At 43.0% G+C, this 22917-nt stretch overlaps 2 protein-coding genes across 3 annotated transcripts in view; one reads left to right on the plus strand and one right to left on the minus strand.

The window, feature by feature from the left end:
• LOC110488553 (myotilin) overlaps positions 1-7869 on the plus strand; it is a 28309-nt gene extending 20440 nt beyond the window's left edge. For both annotated transcript variants that reach the window (XM_036942683.2, XM_090198153.1), the window contains 7 exons: positions 1277-1378; positions 2136-2173; positions 3787-3919; positions 4429-4636; positions 4730-4895; positions 5115-5248; positions 7043-7869. In XM_036942683.2, the coding sequence (XP_036798578.1) occupies positions 1277-1378; positions 2136-2173; positions 3787-3919; positions 4429-4636; positions 4730-4895; positions 5115-5248; positions 7043-7170 (909 nt within the window). In that variant the 3' untranslated portion in view covers positions 7171-7869. The remainder of the gene's footprint in view (positions 1-1276; positions 1379-2135; positions 2174-3786; positions 3920-4428; positions 4637-4729; positions 4896-5114; positions 5249-7042) is intronic.
• Positions 7870-9164: 1295 nt separating this feature from the next.
• On the minus strand, positions 9165-19507 carry LOC110488554 (histone deacetylase 3). Its single transcript, XM_021560801.3, has 15 exons — positions 19077-19507; positions 18586-18668; positions 18336-18478; positions 17837-17918; positions 17540-17596; positions 17351-17406; positions 17097-17230; positions 16168-16248; positions 15765-15838; positions 15596-15660; positions 15316-15405; positions 14964-15022; positions 10284-10363; positions 9950-10107; positions 9165-9816 (listed from the first exon to the last, which is right to left on the minus strand). The coding sequence occupies exons 1-15, from the start codon at positions 19129-19131 to the stop codon at positions 9747-9749; spliced, it is 1287 nt and encodes a 428-aa protein (XP_021416476.1). The 5' UTR covers positions 19132-19507; the 3' UTR covers positions 9165-9746.
• Between the last annotated feature and the right edge of the window lie 3410 nt (positions 19508-22917).

The raw sequence follows: 22917 nt of genomic DNA on the forward strand, positions 1-22917 counted from the left end.
TTTATTCCCTAACCACATTAAATAAGTACTTTTCGATAACGTGCTTGTTTACTCCACTCCCACGTGAATGCTGTACAAGAAGACGTATGGTTCCCTTCCTGATTTGAACCCATACAGCATACATCATCAGACCATTTGATATCACAATGTGGCAACTATGAAAGCGGGAAATATGGATCCGTAACTTATCACCCTCTCGTAGTATTCCTGTATTAATTAAAGTCAGTGACATACAATATCCTTGATGCCACGTGCATCAAGAGGGATTCTCAACTTTGAATAGATACTTCAATAGGACCCAACTTCCAATTACTAGAAGCTTCAGTGGAATCACTGGGACTTAGTGGACCAGTGTACTATGATCAAGGCAGCTGTTGTTGAAGTAGACCCTATAACATTGGAGGCTGCTCTATGGACAGACCTACTTTACACAGCCGGTCCCAATTCACTTTCTACCTTATCCATAACCCTTCGACGTTTGCAGATCTGAAAGGTCTGAATAGGTATAGCAGTTCAGTGGTGGAGCATCCACCATATTGCTTCCAATGAGTAAGTTGGGACCATAGACTTAGATGGACAACTCATCTTTGTATCTGTCCCATTATGGCGTCTGTGAGAGCACAGGCAGCGCCATTGAGGCCATCTAAATTTTGAAGTAGTACATTTACTTCTGAGTTGGTAAAAAAAACTCAGCGTGCATACGGCCACCTGGAGTGTGTTTTGAAGAGGTATAAAACCCCGGTTGGGAATGTTACTGCCACCTGCAGTTATGGAATGTTTTCTCACATGTATAATTCATCGGCTGATCCCTCCTGATGACCTGGATGGAATGATTTGATCCTTCCTTAACCCATAGGAAGTCCTACCTAGTTGAGTACCTCAAAATAGTGAAAGTCCTCAAGTGCGCTGCCCATGCTAAAACAGGCTTTTGGGTACTAGAGTTATGACTGCAGTATACTGGCTCAGCATTGGCTGGTTTACGGGTACTATATAGGATATGGTGTAACCGGTGGGATTTGAACCTGGGTCTCCCATGGGAGAAATCAAGGTCTTGACCTTTTAGAGCAAGAGGAAATTCCCTTTTGGGCCGTCACTGATTTTGAAGTCTTAGGCGGGGCTACCTCATTACGTGACGACTAGCAACCATGACCGACTCATGTCCGCTACACTGGCTGGCTATTGGCTGCTTTACTGGTACTATATAGTATATTGGCTCGTTTAATGGTACTAGTACACTGACTGACCATAGGCTGGTTTCCTGTTTGTCCCCTGACAGAAGTTGTCCTATGAGGAGCGCATGGCTCGACGGTTGCTGGGTCCAGATAACGCTGCCTCTGTCTTTGACTTTGAAAATTCCTCCGACTCACAACTCGACCAGGTATAATTTACTCATATCCCTTCTATATCATCCATTACAACCCATTTGATTTGCAGGAAGTTCTTTTAGGAAGTACAATACACATTTTTCATTAAAAAAAAATTAAAATTCAAGGATCCATACTTTTGTCATGCTACTGTATGTCTTTAATGTTCTACTAATACAGATCACAAGTTTCTCAGGCTTGGAGACGTTGTTACTAATACTATGTGGGGTTTAGATGGGATGTTCCCTGCACTGTGTGTGACTAGTCCCCCGTCACTGTAGATCAGCCCTCAATTCTCCTCACACAATGGGTCTGGGCTCCGGCTCTGTCCTCTTCAGTGACAGGAGAACTGCACAGCCCTCTTCCAGGAATGCAGCTAGAAATAGCAGGTGTGAAGACTGCCATAGCAGCATTCTCCCAAAGATATGTAGTGTAGGATGCCAGAAAGAGACCACACATACACACAACAGTACAACACGTGTGCCCACAGCACTATCCCCCATCTGGCCACCCCTATTGCCCTAGGCATAGTGTCATGTACTTTGAAATGTTTTGCAAGTCTGGTTATTCAAGAGGTTGTGTTGAAGTAATGCCTTTTCAGGAGAGGATGTAGTCTTGAACATAGGCCACCTTTATGGGTGAACTTGAGTGTTGGCACTACATATAGTGTAGAGGCAGTGATGAATCACTCTCTATATACAGTATGTGAATGCTTTTACACAGGCCCATGGCAAAAATGTTATTCCCAAATCTCTCTGTCCTCTCTTGCAGCCAGAATCACCAGAGGGACGTAACACTGGAGGAATATGGTAAATTTCACCCACAGTCAGCGAAAGCATGTGTATACATTTCTAATGCTTTACATTTGAGTAATTTGGCAGACACGCTTACCCAGAGCGACTTACAATAGTGCATTTGTCTTAAAGGAGCAGTTCACTATTGTACATCTTGACGTTAGACGGTTCCTCACACTGACAGTTTCTCCCAGCCCATAGACGACTATCTACCCCCTCTCCTCTACTAATCGATGGTTCGGTTTTCTTTAAACCGCCACTACAAACTTAAGCTAACCTTAGCCACCACAACTTAACAATCATGTGGGCATGTTTTTATTTTTATTTTTTATCACCTTTTTAAAGTAACATCAAACCAAATAGGGAGTTGATCTGAATTGATTTCAGGTGATTTGAACATTTTTCTTTTCTTTTAAACATGCCCCCATCGATTTGATAGCCACCACAAGCTAATAATCTAAGGTTAGCTGAAGTTTTTAGTGGATGTTTAAAGAACTGAACCATTGATTAGTTTATCTTGGCCCATAGACTACATTCAGGGTGAGGAACTGTCTAACATCAAGTTGTAAAATGGTGAACTACTCCTTTAAGATAGCTGTGATTATATTTAAAATACTCATTTAAGAGGTAGGGTTTCAGACCTTTTCGGAAGATGGACATTAGGAGGACACTTATTCCACAATTGGTGTGCCAGGACAGAGAAGCGCTTTGACTGAGCTGAGCGGTAGCTTCCCTCCCGTAGGGGTGGGAGGGCAAAGAGACCAGAGGTGGCAGAAAAGAGTGCTTGGGTTAGGGTATTGGGTTTGAAAATAGCCTGAATGTAAGGAGAGGAGGGTTCCCTCTAGCTGCTCCATAGGAAAGCACCAGGGTCTTCAAGATGATGTGTGCTTCGAGTGGAAGCCAGTGGAGTGTGCGGAGGAGCGAGGTGACCTGGGAGAACTTGAGAAGGTTGAACACCAAAGAAGTTTTACTCATACCCCATATACACAATAAATCAGTAGATGAGGAGACCAGAAAGAGAAGAGTGCTCCACGTGAGGGTGAAGGCATGTGCGAATGAGACCTGAGGCTTAGGGCTGGGTAGCGGGTTGTCGGCTCCAGGTTGAGTTTCCTGGCGCAGCCGTGTGTTTGTGTGCTGTTTCCAATGCCTACCACGGGCTCCGGTTCCATGCTGTAAGTGGAACAATAATAGACCATGAACTGAGTGAGCTGACATGTCTCCCAGTCTCTACAGCTATGATGTCTTCCTTACTGATGTTTTCTGGGATTGCTTTGTCTTCCCATTATGATGCACAGTTGGAAGGTGAAGGGCACATGCTGTGTTACTTGAAGTGAGATGGCTTAGGATCCATGTGTGGACTTTTTGGCCATTTTGTTTATGTTAATGGGGTTTTCTGAACAGCATGAATGGAGATGCATCATTTGATGCTGTTATGAATTAGTTCAAATTGCTTTTTGAACCTGAAAAGATGGGAAGAGTGGGCTCTCTTGACTGCATGACAACTCAATCATTCAAAGTCAGCCATCAAAGGCGCAGTTATGAAAGCTCCTCTGTTCCTACCCCCTCCCTCTTCTGCTTTCACTTTCTCCTCACTCCTTTCTTTCTCCTCACTCCTTTCTTTCCTATAGGGGAAAACACCATTCTGGTACTGATGGCAACGAGGGCTCGGCCATCCAGGAGAAGTGCTATGCCCCACGCTTCATCCAGGTCCCCAAGGACCTCACGGTGGAGGAGGGCAGGTTCTGCAGGATCGACTTCAAGGTACAGCACTGGACACGCTGTAATCAGTTTAGTCATGAATGTTGATCAAATGCATTATATGTAGCTAGCATTCAACATTTTTATAGCTGGGATCTATTTCCTAGGTAGGAACTTATTGCTGAGGTATCTTCTGTAAAGACCTCGTTAAACTTTGACACAGACTCATGCAACAATTGTATTTAAGTGTAATGTAATTAAAGCCTCTGGAGTCCAAACATGAAACTCAATATCACATCTGGACAGAATAACCAGGTTGTAAAAAGCTACCCTGTACTCTCCTCCCCCCCTCATCCACTTCCTCTTCTGAGCTATCAGGGTCCCTGCACTTAGCCCCGCATGACCCCCTAGTCATCCACACTCCAGTCCACACACTCCCTGGGTCACTCGCTGCTCAAGGTTGTGTCCAGGGTCATATTTATTAGTACACACTGTAGCAAAACATTTTGCAACAAAATGTTTATTTTCTTCTGTTTGATGTTGAACGAATGCACCCCTGGCTGTGTCCTCAGGTGGGAGGTCTGCCCACCCCAGATGTGGCCTGGTATCTTGACGGGAAGGCCATCCGCCCCGATGACTACCACAAGATGCTGGTGTGTGAGAAGGGCATGCACTCCTTCATCATTGAGATTGTGACTGTGCATCATGCCGGTGTCTACGAGTGTATTGCCAGAAACCGCGCTGGGGAGAACCGCTTCTACATAAAACTGGAGGTTATCGGTAATGGGCTGTTTTTGATTACTGTATTCTGTCAAATAATCTCTTAGCTTAGCATTGATGCTCTAACACTGCTTTACCCCCTCTCCTCTTCAGCCCAGGAGATGCTTCGCCCGCCCACCTTTGTCCAGAAGATGCTGAACTCTCGTGCCCTGGAGGGGGACACGGTGAGGTTAGAGTGTAAGGTGGCTGCCTCCCCTCCACCAAAACTCTTCTGGAAGAAGGACAAAGACATGCTGCGCATTGACCCCACCAGGATGAGGTTGATGGACCTTCAATTCCAAGTTTGAATCCTCTCAGAAGGAGAAATGCTCACAGTAGAGAGTGTAATTTCTGACAGTTAGCTGATTTGAATCCAGCTGAAATGTGTTTGCTTATTAGCTGATTTAGTTTGACTAGTTAAGGTGAACCTCTGTTGGCTATAAGTGAGAGGTGCTGTTGATTCCATGAGAGAGTAACCCAAGCCTGATGTGTCTTCCAGCCTGTACCAGGATGGCACTGGAAGTCAGTGCCTGCTCATTGAGAGGCTGGTCAAATCTGATGCAGGCTGGTACACCCTGTCTGCCATCAACGAGGCCGGCATGTCCACCTGCAATGCCAGACTGGACGTAGGAAGTAAGTGGACCGTGTGTGCTTATCACACAAGTGTTTAGTTAAGAGATCCGATTGGCTTATCCCTGTCCGTTACCTATTACTGTGTGTATATGTTTCAAGACTTAAACTCATAAACACCACATAACTGCTGTGCCAATCAAGCTCTTGTGGCCCTTCACAGCTAATAGTGTGCTGACATCTGCACTAGTGGGACAAAGGCAGGGATTACCACACTGTTTACATCCGAGATAGACAACGCTGTAACCTCGCACTCAGAATGTCTGCTATGACAGGGCATTGAAATGGCATACTACACTACTGTACTATAAACAGTGGTGGGAAAAGTACCCAATTGTCATATTGGAGTAAAGATAATAGAAAATGAAAAGTGGGTCACCCAGTAAAATACTACTTGAGTAAAAGTATTTTGTTTTAAATATAAGTATCAAAATTAAATGTAATCGCTAAAATATAATTATCAAAATTCCTTCTATTAAGCAAAACAGACGGCGCAATTTTCTTGTTTTTATTTTTACATTTACAGATAGCAAGAGCACACCAACACTCAGATATAATTGATAAATTAAGCATTTGTGTTTAGTGAGTCCACCAGATCAGAGGCAGTAGGGATGACCAGAGATGTACTCTTGATAAATGTGTGAATTGGACCATTTTCCTGTCCTGCTAAGCATTCAAAATGTAACGAGTACTTTTAGGTGTCAAGGAAAAATGTACGAAGTAAAAAGTACCTTATTTTCATTAGGAATGTAAGTGAAGTAAAAGTTGTCAAACATAAATGGTGAAGTATACATATCCCCAAAAAACTACTTAGGTAAAAATACTTTAAAGTACTACTTAAGTACTTTATACCAGTGTTGTGCAAAAACATATGTACTGTAGCAGCAAGGGGAAATTGTTTGTTACTCAATATTTGTAGTACTTTCTGCTGTTACGATGGAGAGGAGCAAATTTCCTGTAATTTCTCCTACCGTCCTGTAAATACAGTAGTTGCCATGGCGGTGCAAGTTGTAAAGGCTGATAGAAACCCATAACAGATGTATCATTACAAGGCTAGGAAAATGAGGGGCTGCTGTATTATATTCCTCCTCGATCACATAACATGCCATCTGGTACGCGGACCGAGTGCGGCCATTTTGACTTTTAGCTCTATTCAGCCTAGCTAGCTGAAGAAGTAGTCTGAAATGTGTCGGTCAGAGCGAGGGCATATACTTGCTCTATCCTCTCAGCGCAGGGTTACTAAATGGAAATACTGACTCTTCTTTGCTCATATGATTGTCTCATCACGATGATGTCAGGCCCCAACTGTGCAGCAGAATTTAGCCGGACACTCTGCTGGCCACAAGAAAAGCTTGTCTTTCGACTCCCAAGGTTAACCTGTAATTGGAGATGGTGCTTAATACAGCAACGCTTGGCAGAGAGGGCTGCGACGCCAGTCTCACAGCACAGGCATGCCTCAATGGTACTTGTGCAAACCTTAATACCGTAGCAGTTTATCCTTGGAGTTCTTTTTAGGAAAATCTCTTAGGATAGCAGCACATTCCTCCTCCTGTGTATGAAGAGGTCCAAACATGATTTCAAATTCCTTATGTTAGGCAAACCAGACGGTACAATTTTCATGTTTTTAAAATAATAGGTTGGTAATATTTGACGTTGACCGGCTTTATTTTCATTTTGTTTTATTACCTGGCTCAAATGCAACATTTCCATTATTATTATTGCATTAGAGGTTCAAAGAGCCTGTTCTGAATATATCTTGATCTTTGTATTCCATTCTGTTTACTCTTGTCTCTGCAGCTCGCACCAACAAGCCTGCCCCCCCTACAGGCAAGCATTTTAAAATCCCCCTCAGCCATCTCCCTGTCCTGACTCCAGACCCCACCCCCCAGCACACGGCCCCCCTGTACGAGAGCGAGGAGCTCTAGACAAAAGTACACCAGGAGTGTAATAATCGTGTCATGTGTGTTGTGCTCCTTATCATACCTGCCTGTGTCCTACCACTGAGGCTGTCTTGTTGTTTGTGTCTTGGGGAGGAAACCAATTGAGTTTGAGGAAGCGGGTAGATGGACTCACATTTTGCCCACACTGCCTCAGTCTCAATCCAGGACACCTCAAAAGACCCCGCATTTGTCAAATGCACTTTAGTTTGAGCCCTTCTGGTTTTGTGTCAAGGGCATGCTGGTCAGAAGCGGGTTTCCCAACCGCACATCCTCTTAGTGTGGTGTAGCCTTCCTGGCCGGTGCACTTGACTTGGCACAGACCTTTGTCAAATGCTGTTCTGTGGTTTGCTGTTCTAGTGGATAGAGGATTAATCATGTATCGTCTCCAGACATGTAGCTATCTTTCGAAGTTCCTTCACAAAAGCATTGTTTTATGACGGCTGCTTCAAGTGAGAATGAGTGTGTAGGTGATATTTCTGTTTTTTAAAGGTCAAATGGTTTTATTATATAAGCTATTTATTGGACAATTGCTTCTAAATGTAAATGGTTGCCTTAAAACCCAAATTTACCACAACCTCAAGGTCTGATCCTGACCATAGAAAAACATTTTGAATAAGTGTTCTGTACCGTGTTTGATGTGAAATTGAATGTATGTGTAATAAAGTTTTCATGACCTTATTACAGGTGGTTATTTCACTTTGAAAATAAGATATCAAATTGAGTTCATATATGCTGAACAAAAACAAACTATGTAAAGACATGTTTCATGAGCTGAAATAACAGCCCAGAAATTTTGCATATACACAAAGCTTATTGCTCACATTTGTTTACATCCCTGTGAGCATTTCTCCTTTGCCTCGATAATCCAGCCACATCAAGAAGCTGATTAAACATGACAATTACACAGGTGCTCCTTGTGCTGGGGACAAAAGGCCACTCTAAAATGTGCAATTTTGTCACAACACAATGCCACAGAGGTCAAGTTGTGGGCATGTGCAATTGGCATGCTGACTACATGAATGTCCACCAGAGCTGTGGCCAAATAATTGAATGTTAATTTCTCTACCATAAGCCTCCGTTTTAGAGAATTTGGCAGTACATCCAACCGGCCTCACAACCGCAGGCCACGTAACTACGCCATCCACATCCTCCACCTGCGGGATCAACGGAGACCAGCCACCCGATGAAACTGGGTTTACACAACTGAAGAATTTTGGCACAAACTGTTACCTGTCTCAGTGACGCTTATCTGCATGCTCGTTGTCCTCACCAGGTTTGTAACTGACTCCAGTGGCAAATGCTCTGGAGAAGTCTGCTCTTCACAGCTGAATCACAGTTTCAACTCTACCAGGTAAATTAGTGTGTATATGACATCATGGGCGACTGATGTCAATGTTGTGACCAGTGCCCCATGGTGGCAGTGGAGTTATATGGGCAGGCATAAGCTACGGACAATGAACACCATGGCAATTTGACTGCACAGCGATACAGTGACGAGATCCTGCGGCCCACTGTCGTGCCATTCATCTGCCGCTATCACCTCGTTTCAGCATAATTCACAGCAAGGATCTGAAAATGTCCCAGTTCTTCCATGGCTTGCATATTCAAACATGTCGCCCATTGAGAATGCTCTGGATCGGGGTACGACAATGTGTTCCAATATCCAGCAACTTCGAACAGCCATTGAAGAGCGGGACAACATTCCACAGGTTACAATCAGCCTGATCGACTCTATGCAAAGATCAGGGTGCATGAGGCAAATGGTGGTCACCGACTGGTTTTGTGATCCACGCCCCTACCTTAAGGTATGTGACAAACGGATGCATATCTGTATTCTCAGTCATGAACTCCATAGACTAGTGCCATTTGAAATGTTTCAATTGACTGGTTTCCTTATGAACTAACTCCAGTGATATCTTAAACTGCATCTACATTTTCCAGTGTAGACATCTTATTTGTGAAGAATTGTAGCCATTAAGTTTTGTAATTTATTTTATATATAAAAAAAATACAATTTCATCAAAACATTTTGAAACACTTGATATTCAAAGGACGGACCTTTGGGCTCCCAATGTGTGAAGTGAAAAACTGGCAATATAAAGACTGACACTGGTCCCCTCGACACAGGAAATCAACCCCCACTGGACCGTTAACCTGACAACCTTTTAGGACCAAGACTCTTCTGTCCTGTTCTGATGAAAAAAGCCCAGACATTTAAACAAGAGACGACAACGTTTCTGTACACGAGTATTGGGCTCCTCTTGGCCGTCTTCTTCGGGTGAGTCAGGTGACTGACTCCGTAACTGTTGAGGAAGTGCTTGGCAATAGAACTGCTCAGGATGTACTCTACATACTCATTCACACATAGTAAAAAAATAAAAAGGAATTCATGGTGGTGGTCTCTCGCTTTAAGTACAGTAAGGTCAAGTCCATGAGATGGCTATGGTTAAATCGCACATTTCTTGGGGAGGAGTGATCATGGTATCCACTTTCCTTAGACTGCAGCCTTGAGACTACGGTTTCTCAATCATTTCAGAAGGAAAAGTCTGACATCTGAGCGCTCAGATCTCCACGTCGCTCTCCTTGTCGTTGTCATGGTCACCATCATAGAACTCATTGGCTGCCTCCGGCCTGTAAAGAGAACACAAAATGTTCATACAATTCAGTTCACACAGATACTACATGCAGTTAGACCAAAACGGGTCATTGATTCCATTACTTATATGTTGCTGTGTGTCACAAAGCTGACTACGAGTGCATTCACCTGGAATAGTTGTCCTCTGAGCCCCTCTCATCTGGGTCTCCCTCGTCAGTACGCTCGTAGCTCAGGATGTCGGAGGGCACGTCGTGGATCTGGACACTGGGGGCGTGGTTCAACATCTTCAAGTTCTCAAAGACCGTCGAACGTATCTGCTCCAGGTACTAAACAAACACAGGAGGAAGATAAAATCACTTAAACTGGAGAGAACAAGTTTCACGGTCACACATATTCAATAGTTTGAATCCTTGTTGAAAACATTTGGTAGACTGTGGTTCAGGAATACAAAAAAAAACAAGAAGAAAGAGGGAGAGAGCATGCAGTGCATTCTCAAACGTACCTGTCTTGAATTCTGGTTCTCTATCCTGGTGCTCACATCTGGGTGGAGTGTGAAGTCTGGAGCAAAATACTCAAAGTACTCTGGAGAGATGAGAAAGTGCTTTTATAAGTACTTTTATACTGAAAAAATATAAATTTTTCAATTGAAAAATGAATTTGGCCCTAATCTAAGGATTTCACATGACTGGGAATACAGATATGAATCTGTTGGTCACAGACACTTTAAAAAAAAAAAAGTAGAGGCGTGGATCAGAAAACCAGTCAATATCTGGTGTGACCATTATTTATCTCATGCAGCGCGACATCGCCTTCGCATAGAATTGATCAGGCTAACTGTGGCCTGTGGAATGTTATCCGACTCTTCAATGGCTGTGCGAAGTTGCGGGAACTGGAACACGCTGTCGTACACGTCGATCCAGAACATTCCAAACGTGCTCAATGTGTGACATATCTGGCGAGCATGCAGGTTTTCAGCTTTGAGGAATTGTGTGCAGATCTTTGCGACATGGGGCTGTGCATTATCATGCTGAAACATGAGGTGATGGCAGCATATGAATGGCACGACAACAGGCCTCAGGATCTCGCCACGGTATCTCTGTGCGTTCAAATTGCCATCAATAAAATGAAAGTGTTTGTTGTCCGTAGCCAAACCATAACTCCACCATGGGGCACTCTGTTCACAATGTTGACATCAGTAAACCGCTCGCCCACACGACACCATACACACTCTGCCATCTGCCCGGTACAGTTAACTGGGATTCCTGTGTGCCAGTGGCCATCGAAGGTGAACATTTGCCCACTGAAGTCAGTTACAAAATCGAACTGCAGTCAGGTCAAGATCCTGGTAAGGACGACGACCACGCAGATGAGCTTCCCTGAGACTGTTTGTCAGTTTGTGCAGACCTACAGTTTCATCAGCTGACCGGGTGGCTGGTCTCAGACAATCCCGCAGGTGAAGAAGCCGGATGTGACGGTCCTGTGCCGACGTGATTACACGTGGTCTGCAGTTGTGAGTCCGGTTGGCCGTACTGCCAAATTCTCTAAAACAATGTTGATGTGGCTTTTGGTAAAGAAATTAACCTTCTTTCAAATCAAATGTTATTTGTCACATACGCCAAATACAACAGGTGTATTTATTACAGTGAAATGCTTACGTACAAGCCCTTAACCAACAATGCTTTAAGTTAAGGAATTTCCCCCCAAAATTGTTAAGTAAAAATAGAAAATAAAACAATTAAAACAGCAGCAGTAAAATAACAAGCGAGGCAATATACAGGGGGTACTGGTACAGAGTCGATGTGCGGGGACACCAGTTAGTTGAGGTAATATGTACATGTAGGTAGAGTTAAAGTGACTATGCATGGATTAAAAACAGAGTAGCAGCAGCGTAAAAGAGGGTTCTGGGAAGCCCTTTGATTAGCTGTTCAGGAGTCTTATGGCTTGGGGGTAGAAGCTGTTAAGAAGCCTTTTGGACCTCAACTTGGTGCTCTGGTACCGCTTGCCTTGTGGTAGCAGAGAGAACATTCTACGACTAGGGTGGCTGGAGACGTTGACAATTTTTAGGACCTTCCTCTGACACCACCTGGTATAGAGGTCCTGGATGGCAGGAAGCTTGGCCCCAGTGACATACTGGGCCGTACGCACTAGCCTCTGTAGTGCCTTGAGGTTGGAGGCCGAGCAGTTACCATACCAGGCAGCGATGCAACCAGTCAGGATGCTCTCGATGGTGCAGCTGTAGAACCTTTTGAGGATCTGAGGATCCATGCCAAATATTTGAAGTCTCCTGAGGGGGAATAAGCTTTGTTGTGCCCTCTTCACAACTGCAAGTGTGTTTAAACCATGACAGTTTGTTGGTGATGCTCCAAGGAACTTGAAGCTCTCAACCGGTTCCATTGATGAGAATTGGGGCGTGCTCGGTCCTCCTTTTCCTGTAGTCCTTCGTCTTTATCACGTTGAGAGAGAGGTTGTTGTCCTGGCGCCACACGACCAGGTCTCTGACCTCCCTATAGGCTGTCTCATCGTTGTCAGTGATCAGGACTACCACTGTTGTGTCATCTGCAAACTTGTTAATGGTGTTGGTGTCGTGCCTGGCAACTTTTTAAAATTTAACTAGGAAAGTCAGTTAAGAACAAATTATTATTTACAATGATGGCCTACCCCACACCCGGACGACGCAGGGCAAATTGTGCCCCGCCCTATGGGACTCCCAATCACTGAAGGATGTGATGCAGCCTGGATGCAGTCATGAGTGAACAGGGAGTACAGGAGGAGACTGAGCACGCAGCCCTGAGGGGCCCCCATGTTGAGGATCAGCGTGGCAGGTGTGTTGTTACCTACCCTCACCACCTGGGGAGGCCCGTCAGGAAGTCCAAGCTCCAGTTGCAGAGGGAGGTGTTTAGTCCCAGGGTCCTTAGCTTAGTGATGAGCGTTGAGGGCACTATGGTGTTGAACGCTGAGCTGTAGTCAATGAATAGCATTCTCACATAGGTGTTCCTTTTGTCCAGGTGGGAAAGGGCAGTGTTGAGTGAAGAGATTGCATCATCTGTGGATCTGTTGGGGCAGCAAGCAAATTGGAGTGGGTCTAGGGTTTCTGGGATAATGGTGTTGATGTGTTGGTGTTGACCAGCCTTTCAAAGCACTTTATGGCTACAGACATGAGTGCTATGGGTCGGTAGTCATTTAGGCCGGTTACCTTAGTGTTCTTTGGCACAGGGACTATGGTGGTCAGCTTGAAACATGTTGGTATTACAAACTGTCAGGGACAGGTTGAAAATGTCAGTGAACACACTTGACAGTTGGTCAGAGCATGCTAGGAGTACATGTTCTGGTAATCCATCTGGCCCCGCGGCCTTGTAAATGTTGACCTGTTTAAAGGACATCGGCTACGGAGAGCGTGATCACACAGTCGTCCGGAACAGCTGGTGCTCTCATGATTGTTTCAGTGTTACTTGCCTCGAAGCGAGCATATAAGTAATTTAGCCCATCTGGTAGGTTTGTGTCACTGGGCAGCTCGTGGCTGTGCTTCCCTTTGTGGTGTGTAATAGTTTGCAACCCCTGCCACATCCGACGAGCGTCAGAGCCGGTGGAGTACTATTCAATCTTAGTCCTCTATTGACACTTTGCCTGTTTGATGGTTCGTCTGAGGGCATAGCGGGATTTCTTATAAGCTTCCGGGTTAGAGTCCCACTCCTTGTAAGCGGCAGCTCTAGCCTTTAGCTCATTCCGGATGTTGCATGTAAATCCATGGCTTCTGGTTGGTGTATGTGCGTACGGTCACTGTGGGGACGATGTCATCGATGAAGCCAGTGACTGATGTGGTGTACGCCTCAATGCCAGCGGAAGAATCCCAGAACATATTCCAGTCTGTGCTAGCAAAACAGTCCTGTGGCTTAGCATCTGCCTCATCTGACCACTTTCTTATTGACCGAGTCACTGGTGCTTCCTGCTTTGGTTTAAGCTTGTCAGAAGGAATCAGGAGGATATAATTATGGTCAGATTTGCCAAATGGAGGGCGAGGGAGAGCTTTGTACGCGTCTCTGTGTGTGTCGTAAAGGTGGTCTAGAGTTTTTTTCCTTCTGGTTGCACACGCAATATGCTGATATTAATTAGGATGTGCCTCTGGATGAGCGTTTTCTTGTTTGCTTATGGCCGTATACAGCTCATCGAGTGCGGTCTTAGTGCCAGCATCGGTCTGCGGTGGTATATGTAAACTGTCTTGGTAAGTAGTGTGGTCTACAGCTTATCATGAGATACTCTACCTCAGGCGAGCAAAACCTTGAGGCTTCCTTAGATTTCATGCACCAGCTGTTGTCTTCAAATATGCATAGGCCGCCGCCCCTTGTCTTACCAGAGGCCACTGTTCTATCCTCCTGAAAAAGCTTAAAACCCGCCAGCTTTATGTTAATCATGTTGTCCTTCAGCCACGACTCGGTGAAACATAAGATATTACCATTTTTAATGTCCTGTTGGTAGGATATACGTGCTCGTAGTTTGTCTATTTTATTATCATTTGATCGTGCCTTGACTAATAGGACCGATGGTAAAGGTAGATTACCCTCTCGATGACAGATCCTTACAAGACACATGGACCGCCGTTCATGATATCTATGTATTTTCCTCCTGTGAATGACGGGGATGAGGGCCTTGTCGGGTGTCTGGAGTAAATCCTTCCCATCCAACTCGTTGAAGAATAAGAATTCCTCCAGTACGGGGTGAGTAATTGCTGCCCTGATATCAAGAAGCTCTTTTTGGTCATAAGACACAGTGACAGAAACACTATGTACAAGTTACAAATAACGCGAAAAAACATACACAATAGCACAATTGGTTACGGGATCGTAAAACGGCAGCCATCTCTTTTGGCGCTATTATTATTATTATTATTGTCCCCCAACACAGGGTTCACCTGTGTAATGATAATGCTATTTAATCAGCTTATTGATATGCCACACCTGCCAGGTGGATGGATTATCTTGGCAAAGGAGAAATGCTTTGGGATGTAAACAAATTTGTGCACAACATTTGAGAAATAAGCTTTTTGTGCATATGGACATTTTCTGGGATCTTTTTATTTCAGCTCATGAAGATCAACACTTTACATTTTGCATTTATTTTTGTTCAGTGTACATCATATTATGTCAATATAATATCAAACCAATGTACAAAAAGCTTGCTCACTTACCACTATAGGGCAGCTCATCACTAATTGGCTCATCGACTAGGAGGGAGGTCTCATAGGTCCTAGAATGGCGGAAGAGCAACAGTCTTAAGTGGTTCCATATACACTGTGAGAACATTATCTCTCTGTCTCCATTAAAAACAACTGTCACCTAACCTCTACACCAGGTGTATTCAAGGTCCAGAGCTTGCTGGTTTGGTTCTACCTGATAATTAATTACACACACCTGGTGTCCCAGGTTTAAATCAGTCCTTGATTAGAGGGGAACAATTGAAAAAAGGCAGTGAAACAGGCTTCGAGTTCCAGAGTTCTACACTATAGTTCAGTTACAGCAATGAAATAAATGAGTACTCACCAGCATCTGGCCACATTGCGTACTGTGTACCCTCCTCCTCCCAGCACCAGCAGGGGAATCCTGAAGCTTTTTACAAACTCCACACATTCCCTATAGGAAAAATAAGTACCCTGGGTAAGAGAGTTTACCATATCCTGGCTCCTGTGTAAATTGGTAAGGGATTTTCTGTAATCACTTAAATGTGCCCTCCTACCAGTAGGTTGCAGGATATCCTCATATTATAGAGTACATTGACTTCCATCCACCGAACCTGAATCCTTATCACTACAAAGACACTTACCCATGGCCTCGTATACTGAGGTTGAAGCATCCTAGTCGGTCACAGCCCAGAGAGTCAGCCCCACACTATCAATGACAAGGGGTGCATGTATGAGTACCATATTCAATACCCCAATCCATGCCACTCATGCGAAAACGCTAATGATGATCTCTGGCTGCCAAATGCTCACCTGAAGAACGATACAGGTTGGCTGGTAGAAGTCCACCACTTGCTTAATGACTGGCTGAAAGAGTTGCCTGTAGCCTAAGAAACAAAGTGCTATAATGATAAGGTATTGGACAAAATTAAGACAATTCATCCTTTCAAGCATTCTTGCCAATTATGCAATGTTTTGCTCAATTGATCCCCTATCAAAAATCAGGAAACATCTGTTGGTTATTATCCAGTATACTATCAGACCCTTTATAACACTCATCAGAGAGATGTTAATAGTTTATACGTCAGGCAGCATAACACATATCTGATGAAAGCACTCCCCAGAGACATCTCACTGGCCTGAGTCTAATAGCATTATCAGACTGGATCGCCAGAGAACCACCCTGAGTAGGGGATCCAGAAAGGACGCTACTCACTCTGGTCATCGATCCCATCCCGGAGAGGCACGTTCAGGCAGTAGTAACGGCCGCTCTCAGCCCCCACCTCATACATGTCACCTATGGGACAAAACATAGAAACACAATTTGTTTATCAAAGAATAGGCTCATTAAGGGGGCTTTCACACCATATTGGTTTGGAGCAGTTTTCCCGAACTTTGCCGCGTTTTCCCCCTTATTTGGACTGGTGTGAACAGTATCCACACTAAACAATGCACTATGGTTCGCTCAAAAAGGGTGGTCTCAGTCCATATCTATATGTATAGTGGTGCGGTTCGCTGCAGGTGAGATCACAGTCCGGACCAAACACAGGAAAAGAACCAGAGGCATGCATTATTACTGGTTGTTTGACTGCGAGCATTTGATAAAATGCACACAGCACTATAACTTGATATCTCTGAAACATTATTTGAGTAGCGGTGCATTTATGATCGCATCTGATGCAGATTAGGGGAGATGGGGGATATAGGCTATTGAATAGCTTATTCACTTTGCACTTTGAGCAGTTATTGCACAGTTTCCACATGTCATTAGAAGACCAAAGTGAAAGTAATATGAAGTTTGGGACACACAAGCTATGCTTCTGGATAATCATAAATGGATTTAACGTGAGCATTTTCGCCAACAAAACAATTGACTTGCATGAACATGTGATTTTGTTTAGGCATTTCAGTTCATTTGACATTTGGCAATGTGAAACCAACCGGACCAAACAAAAAAAATACCAAAATACAAATGCAAAAAATACAAAACAAGCTGATTCGAACTATAGCTCAGAACTGTGTTTGCCCTAAGACACCTCTATTGCCCCATAGAGATATTCAATCATTTAGTCATTAAGACAAACTGTCTATTTATCAATGCGTATTCTCACTGATTATAACAGACACTCATATGGCTTGTCTTACCTGTGCCTGGGAAAAAGTAGTTCCCATACTTGTGGAAGGACACAGTCATGACCCGATCAGTCAGATAAAAGGCTTCCTGCACCCCATCGCCATGGTGAATGTCAATGTCTATGTAGAGCACACGTGGGTGGTATCTAAAGATAGATTTACATTATTAGTTGTCAGTGATCCTTAGAGGGATGTGAACCCAGAAACAGAGGGGGAAAAAAACTATATTTAGGAAATAGTCAAATGCAAGGGTGCTTTACTCTTACTTCAAAAGCTCCAGTATACTGATGACAATGTCATTCACATAGCAAAATCCAGAGGCCTAAAAACAAAAAACGAGTGAAATCATGACATCATAAAGAGCTGTACATAGGCATATTAAAAGATGACCAGAGGCCATAATAAATTGACATTTTTCTTGACAAAGAAACAAATGCATGTTGCATAATTCTTACCTCAAATTTCTTAGCATGATGAAGACCCCCAGCCCAGTTGATGGCAATGTCACATATCTGCAAAACAATGGCCCCGATCAATACTCAAATCACAAAGTCTGGTTGACTATTTACCTGGCTCTGTAAATTGCTGAATTGCTTGCTTGGCCTAAATAAATATAGCCTACCAGCAGATATAATACATTTATAACATAGTCCTGACCTGACAAAAAAAGAAGGTGAGCTTACCGTTTTCCCTAAAACAAACTGACTGTCACAGTGGTACAACATGGTGTGTGTGTGCGCGCGTGCACATACCTTGTGGTTTAGCTGTGTTGCTCCCTGTAGTGACGCTCCGGTATACCTGGAGCAGAACTCAAACAGGCCCGGGAATACAGGGCTGACAGGGGACACATGCATTATCACACAGATATATGTGTACGTCACACAGATATTGATAACAAGTTGCACATTACAGTGAGCATAATATTACATCAACAACAGTCTGTATTATGACACATTATGTATTTCACACAGTGTTGCATTGTCCTCAAGTCACACATGAATCCAAATTTACACCAGGTTAGCAATGTAGGCTAATACATTATAGAACCCTCAAACTCAACTCTGGACCTCGAAGCCAGTTCCACTGTTTTTTTTTTGTTAATTCTTCCCCTCTAATTGGGGACTGATTTAGACCTGGGACACCAAGTGGGTGCAATTAATTATCATGTAGAACTGAAAACTCCTAGGCTCCAGACCTCGTAGGGGAAGAGTTGAATACCCCTGTTATAGAATATAGATAAGACATTCTCACCAGTCATCCCCCACGTTGAAGGTGTTGAGACTCTTTGTGAAGCCCTGCATATTGTTGGGGCTGACCTTCTGAAGAAAGTCAATGTAATCTTCTGAGTGAAATCGGCACATGTCATGTTGGGAGGCTTTGTATGGTTTGAAAACCTATACAACAAGGACCAGTCAATACATGAACATGGTGTCAAGAAGGACATGAAAGAGTCTCGTTTCATCTGGTACTTTTCAGCATGTTTAACATCAGCAGGACTTACCTGCATCTTTTTGTATAGGCCATAGTGCAAAACAAGGCTGTGCGTCAGAGAGAGACGATGGGGTTTCATAGGGTGACCAGCACCTTGATAAAGAAAGAAAAAATCATGTTTCAGTTAGTGCTATTCTCTCCTATGCAGTTACCAATTTATTCTATGCAGTTATCAATTTCTTCATTTCTCTGTGGTTCTGCATGGTGCTAGCTATCATTCATAACCTACCTAGGAAAAATATAGCATAAAACATCTCTACTCTTGCAAACACACGACTATTAGCTAGTAACCTTAGTTAGCGAACACGTTTCGAGTTTGCGGCGAGACCTATGGACCTGATTGCTAGAATAAATAAGAATATAATAACGTTACAATCAAATCACAAATTAAAAAGGAAATAACTGTATTACCATAACCTTGTTCGTCTAAAAAAATAGCTAAGTTAGCAGGCTGGCTAATATTATATGCTTGAGTCTAGCTTTGTGTAGCCAAAATCTTACCATAATGAAAGTTCCCCACGTCCGGATCATAAAAATATGCTGTTCTATTGGACATTGCAAATTAGCCTTCTTTTTTATACGGTTCGCTGGGTGTTTGTTACTGTAAATATATAGTTGCTTCATTTAGCAAGTAGCCACCATTGTAAACGGCGAGTAAAATGTACGTCATTGTCCAGTGACAGTCAAAGGGGGCGGGAGTAGGGGGGTCATTGCTAACAGGAAACCAGTAAAATAGAGTAGCGCCAAAGATTTGTATAACTAACCCAAGATAGACCACTCACTGCCTGTCGTTTACAACAAATTAATCATAGCGGACAGAAAAAGCAAGTAGCCAAGCACGAGCTAGCGAGAGCCTATTGGCGCGTTCTAGCATTTATTTGCATATTTCCGTTAGGGAACGCCTTACGCCTTGTGAAGAGCGCGTGTGCAATAACTCAATTCGCCTTCGCACTCCTAAACAACGAAAAGGGTAAAGTCGACAAAACTTAGTCCCCTCTGTTCGTAACATATTAGTTTTGGAAACACAAAACTGTATTGAGATCAATTGTGGAATCGATGAGAAAATTTGCATAATATCGGCCAAAATCCACCTCGCTCTATCTTATTTTTTATTATTATAAAAAACAAATGCTCGCTCCATCTTCTCCCACTGTCGGTCTCTAAACGCCAATTATATGCTTCACATTTATACAATATGTGAAATATATGTCTCATTGTTCTATCTGTGGTACTACTGTGAGGCTCTATTCAATCAAATCAAATTTTATTGGACACATACAAGTGTTTAGCAGATGTTATTGCGGGTGTATCGAAATGCTTGTCTTTCTAGCTCCAACAGTGCAGTAATATCTAGCAAGTAATATCTAACCATTTCAAAACAATACACACAATTCTAAAGGAATGGAATTAAGAAAATATATAAATATTTGGATGAGCAATGTTGGAGCGTCATAGACTAAAATACAGTAGAATATAATACAGTATATATATATATGAGATGAGTAATGCAAAATATGTAAACATTATAAAAGTGACTAGTGTTCCAGATTTTACTTTTTGTAGCAGGTGAGAATTTTCGAAGCTGGTTAGGATAATTAATGTAGCAGATTAGAACAATTAGTTTAAGGTTAGGAAAACAGTAAGGGTTAGCTTAAATGCAAAATAATCAACTTTTGACATGAATTTGACAAAAGCTGGATAGCTTCTAGTCATAACCAGGGGCAGTAGCATGGATAGAAGGGTTCCAGCTTTTGTCAGAATTGACTTTTCATAGCAGGTTTAGGAGAATAAATGTGGCAGGTTCTGAGAAATAGGTTAAGGTTAGGAAAATGGTTAGGGTTATAGTTAGCTAAAAAGCAACAACAACAAAAAATCTACTTTTGATGTAAATTTCACAAAAGCTGGAATCCATCTAGAGATAGAGGACTCATCTTTGTATCTGTGTCATTAAAGCGTCTGTGACAGTGCCATTGAGGCTATCTCGATTTTAAAGTAGTACATTTTCTTAATTGGCTGATTGCGTGCGTCCACTTATGTCAGTGCATTCATAACAACCTAATCATTACAAAAATTATATTAGATCAAATAAACCTCACATAGCAAATTAGCAATACTATTTTTTTGTATCTCATTGACTGACGACAACAACAAAAATCTCACTTCCTGGGTTTTTTTCATGGACAGATTTTGTCACGAATTAAAACGTCTCACTTCGGTTCTTCCCCTCTGTCGAAAATTAACAGTAGGCCGTGGCCATGTTCGAGGGCATCAAAACCGCAATGTATCATGGGTAAATCGTATTTCACTTCGTTTTTCTCTAATAACTGTAGATTTTCAGTTATAAAAACTGACTATTGTTTATTTTTTATATAAGTATTGATGATGGGTGTACTGTTGCTTCATGTGTTGTATGTGTGTGCTTACTGTGACTGTATCCCTGATATTGGCTACAAGGTAGCTACTTCCCACGCCGTTGCCGGACAGTTGTGCTTGTCAAGTGGGAGCGAAGACCACTGTTGTTGCTGTTGTTGCCCCCCCCCCCCCCCCCGAGTAGTAGACTGTATGTATCACAGGAGGTTGGTGGCACCTTAATTGGGGAGGACAGGCATGTGGTAATGGCTGGAGAGGAATCGGTGGAAAGGTACCATTCCATTTATTCCGTTCCAGACATTATTATGAGCCGTCCTCTCCTCAGCAGCCTCCACTGGTATGTACAGTATGTATCAAGGTGACATCTAGACGGTTATCAATATTAGTTATTTCTTATGTAGGCTGCTTTCCTACTTGAAATAAAGCAATGTTTGAGGAAAAATTGCCACATTAGCTTCTGCCGGCGACACAACCATGATAGCCAGTAGGAAGCACTTCAAGTCAGCAGACTGGAGCACTGGTCACAGGCTTACTATCGACTCGTAGTGCAGCCCAATCAGCCACGCAAAATGGTATTGAGTGGCAACAAATATGATAAATTAGCTGATTAATTCAATTTTGCTCAACTAACCATGGCGGAGTTAGTGCCAACAATAAGACGCCATAATGAGGGTTTTGGATAAACGCTGAAAATAAGGTCTGTGGTTAACACAGTTTTAGGAAGGAGATCTTACACATTTTGTTCTATGAGATAGTCTTCAGCTAATGTCACATTTTGTGAATTTTGAAGCATTTATGTAATCAAAACAAGCACATAAAGCACATAAAGGCTTCATAACTGACTGATATTATCTCATAGAACAAAACATATAAAATCATTTAAGCCTTATTTTCAGTGTTTATCCCAAAACACCTTTCTTTTTTTTTATTCATGGCTCCCGAGTGGAGCAGGGGCCTACGGCACTGCATCTCATTGCTAGAGGCATCACTACAGACCCTGATTAGATTCCAGGCTGTATCACAACCGGACGTGATTGGGAGTTCCATAGGGCGGTGCACAATTGGCCCAGCATCGTCATGGTTAGAGTTTGGCCGGGGTAGGCCGTCATTGTAAATGAGAATTTGTTATTTACTGTTTTGTCTAGTTAAATAAAGGTTCAATAAATAAATAAAAATATATATAAAAAAAAAAATGATATTACTTATTTATTGTATAGGCTGCTATCCTACTTGAAATAAAATTGTGGGAGGGTAAAAAAATGGCCACGTTAACTACTGCCGGCTTCACGACCGTGAAACAGCTGCCCAGTAGAAAGCACCTCAAGTCGACAGGCACGTTGATACAACACTGGTGCACTGCTCACTGGTTTATCGACTCATCGTGCAGTCTAATCAGCCACGCAGAATGGTCTTGAGTTTAATAAAAATCTGTCCAATTAGCTGATTCGCTTTCCATATACCCACTCCTTTCGACACACCCACTTGCCCATACTACAGTCGCCATATTGGGCTGCAGCACCCATACTTGCCGTGCTCTCACAGATGAAATGTCTATGTACGTTTATTACCTGACCACTTCAGGGGTCTGAGGTAATTCACCTCAGAGAGAGTGCTCTCTGTAGGCCAATTTACAGGGGACATAGCGATTTAGGGGCAATGCCACTAACCCCAATTTGTACATTGAATAAGTCAATAGTGGCCCCTTAGGTAGGTATAGAATAGATCTTGCCAGCTTGTAATCCTAAAACCCGGAAATTAGTTAGGCCTACCTCTGGTTTGATCGGCCATTCCTATGGGGGAATTATTTTCATTGACCCTTTATTTAACTAGGCAGGTTAGTTAATTAAGAACAAATTCTTATTTACAATGACGGCCTACCACAAGGCAAAAGGCCTCCTGCGGGGACGGAGGCTGGGATTTTTTAAAATTACAATAATAATAATAATATAGGACAAAACACACATAACGACAA

This window comes from Oncorhynchus mykiss, chromosome 14 (genome assembly GCF_057628025.1).
Source record: "Oncorhynchus mykiss isolate SJ-2025 chromosome 14, ASM5762802v1, whole genome shotgun sequence".
NCBI lineage: Eukaryota > Metazoa > Chordata > Actinopteri > Salmoniformes > Salmonidae > Oncorhynchus > Oncorhynchus mykiss.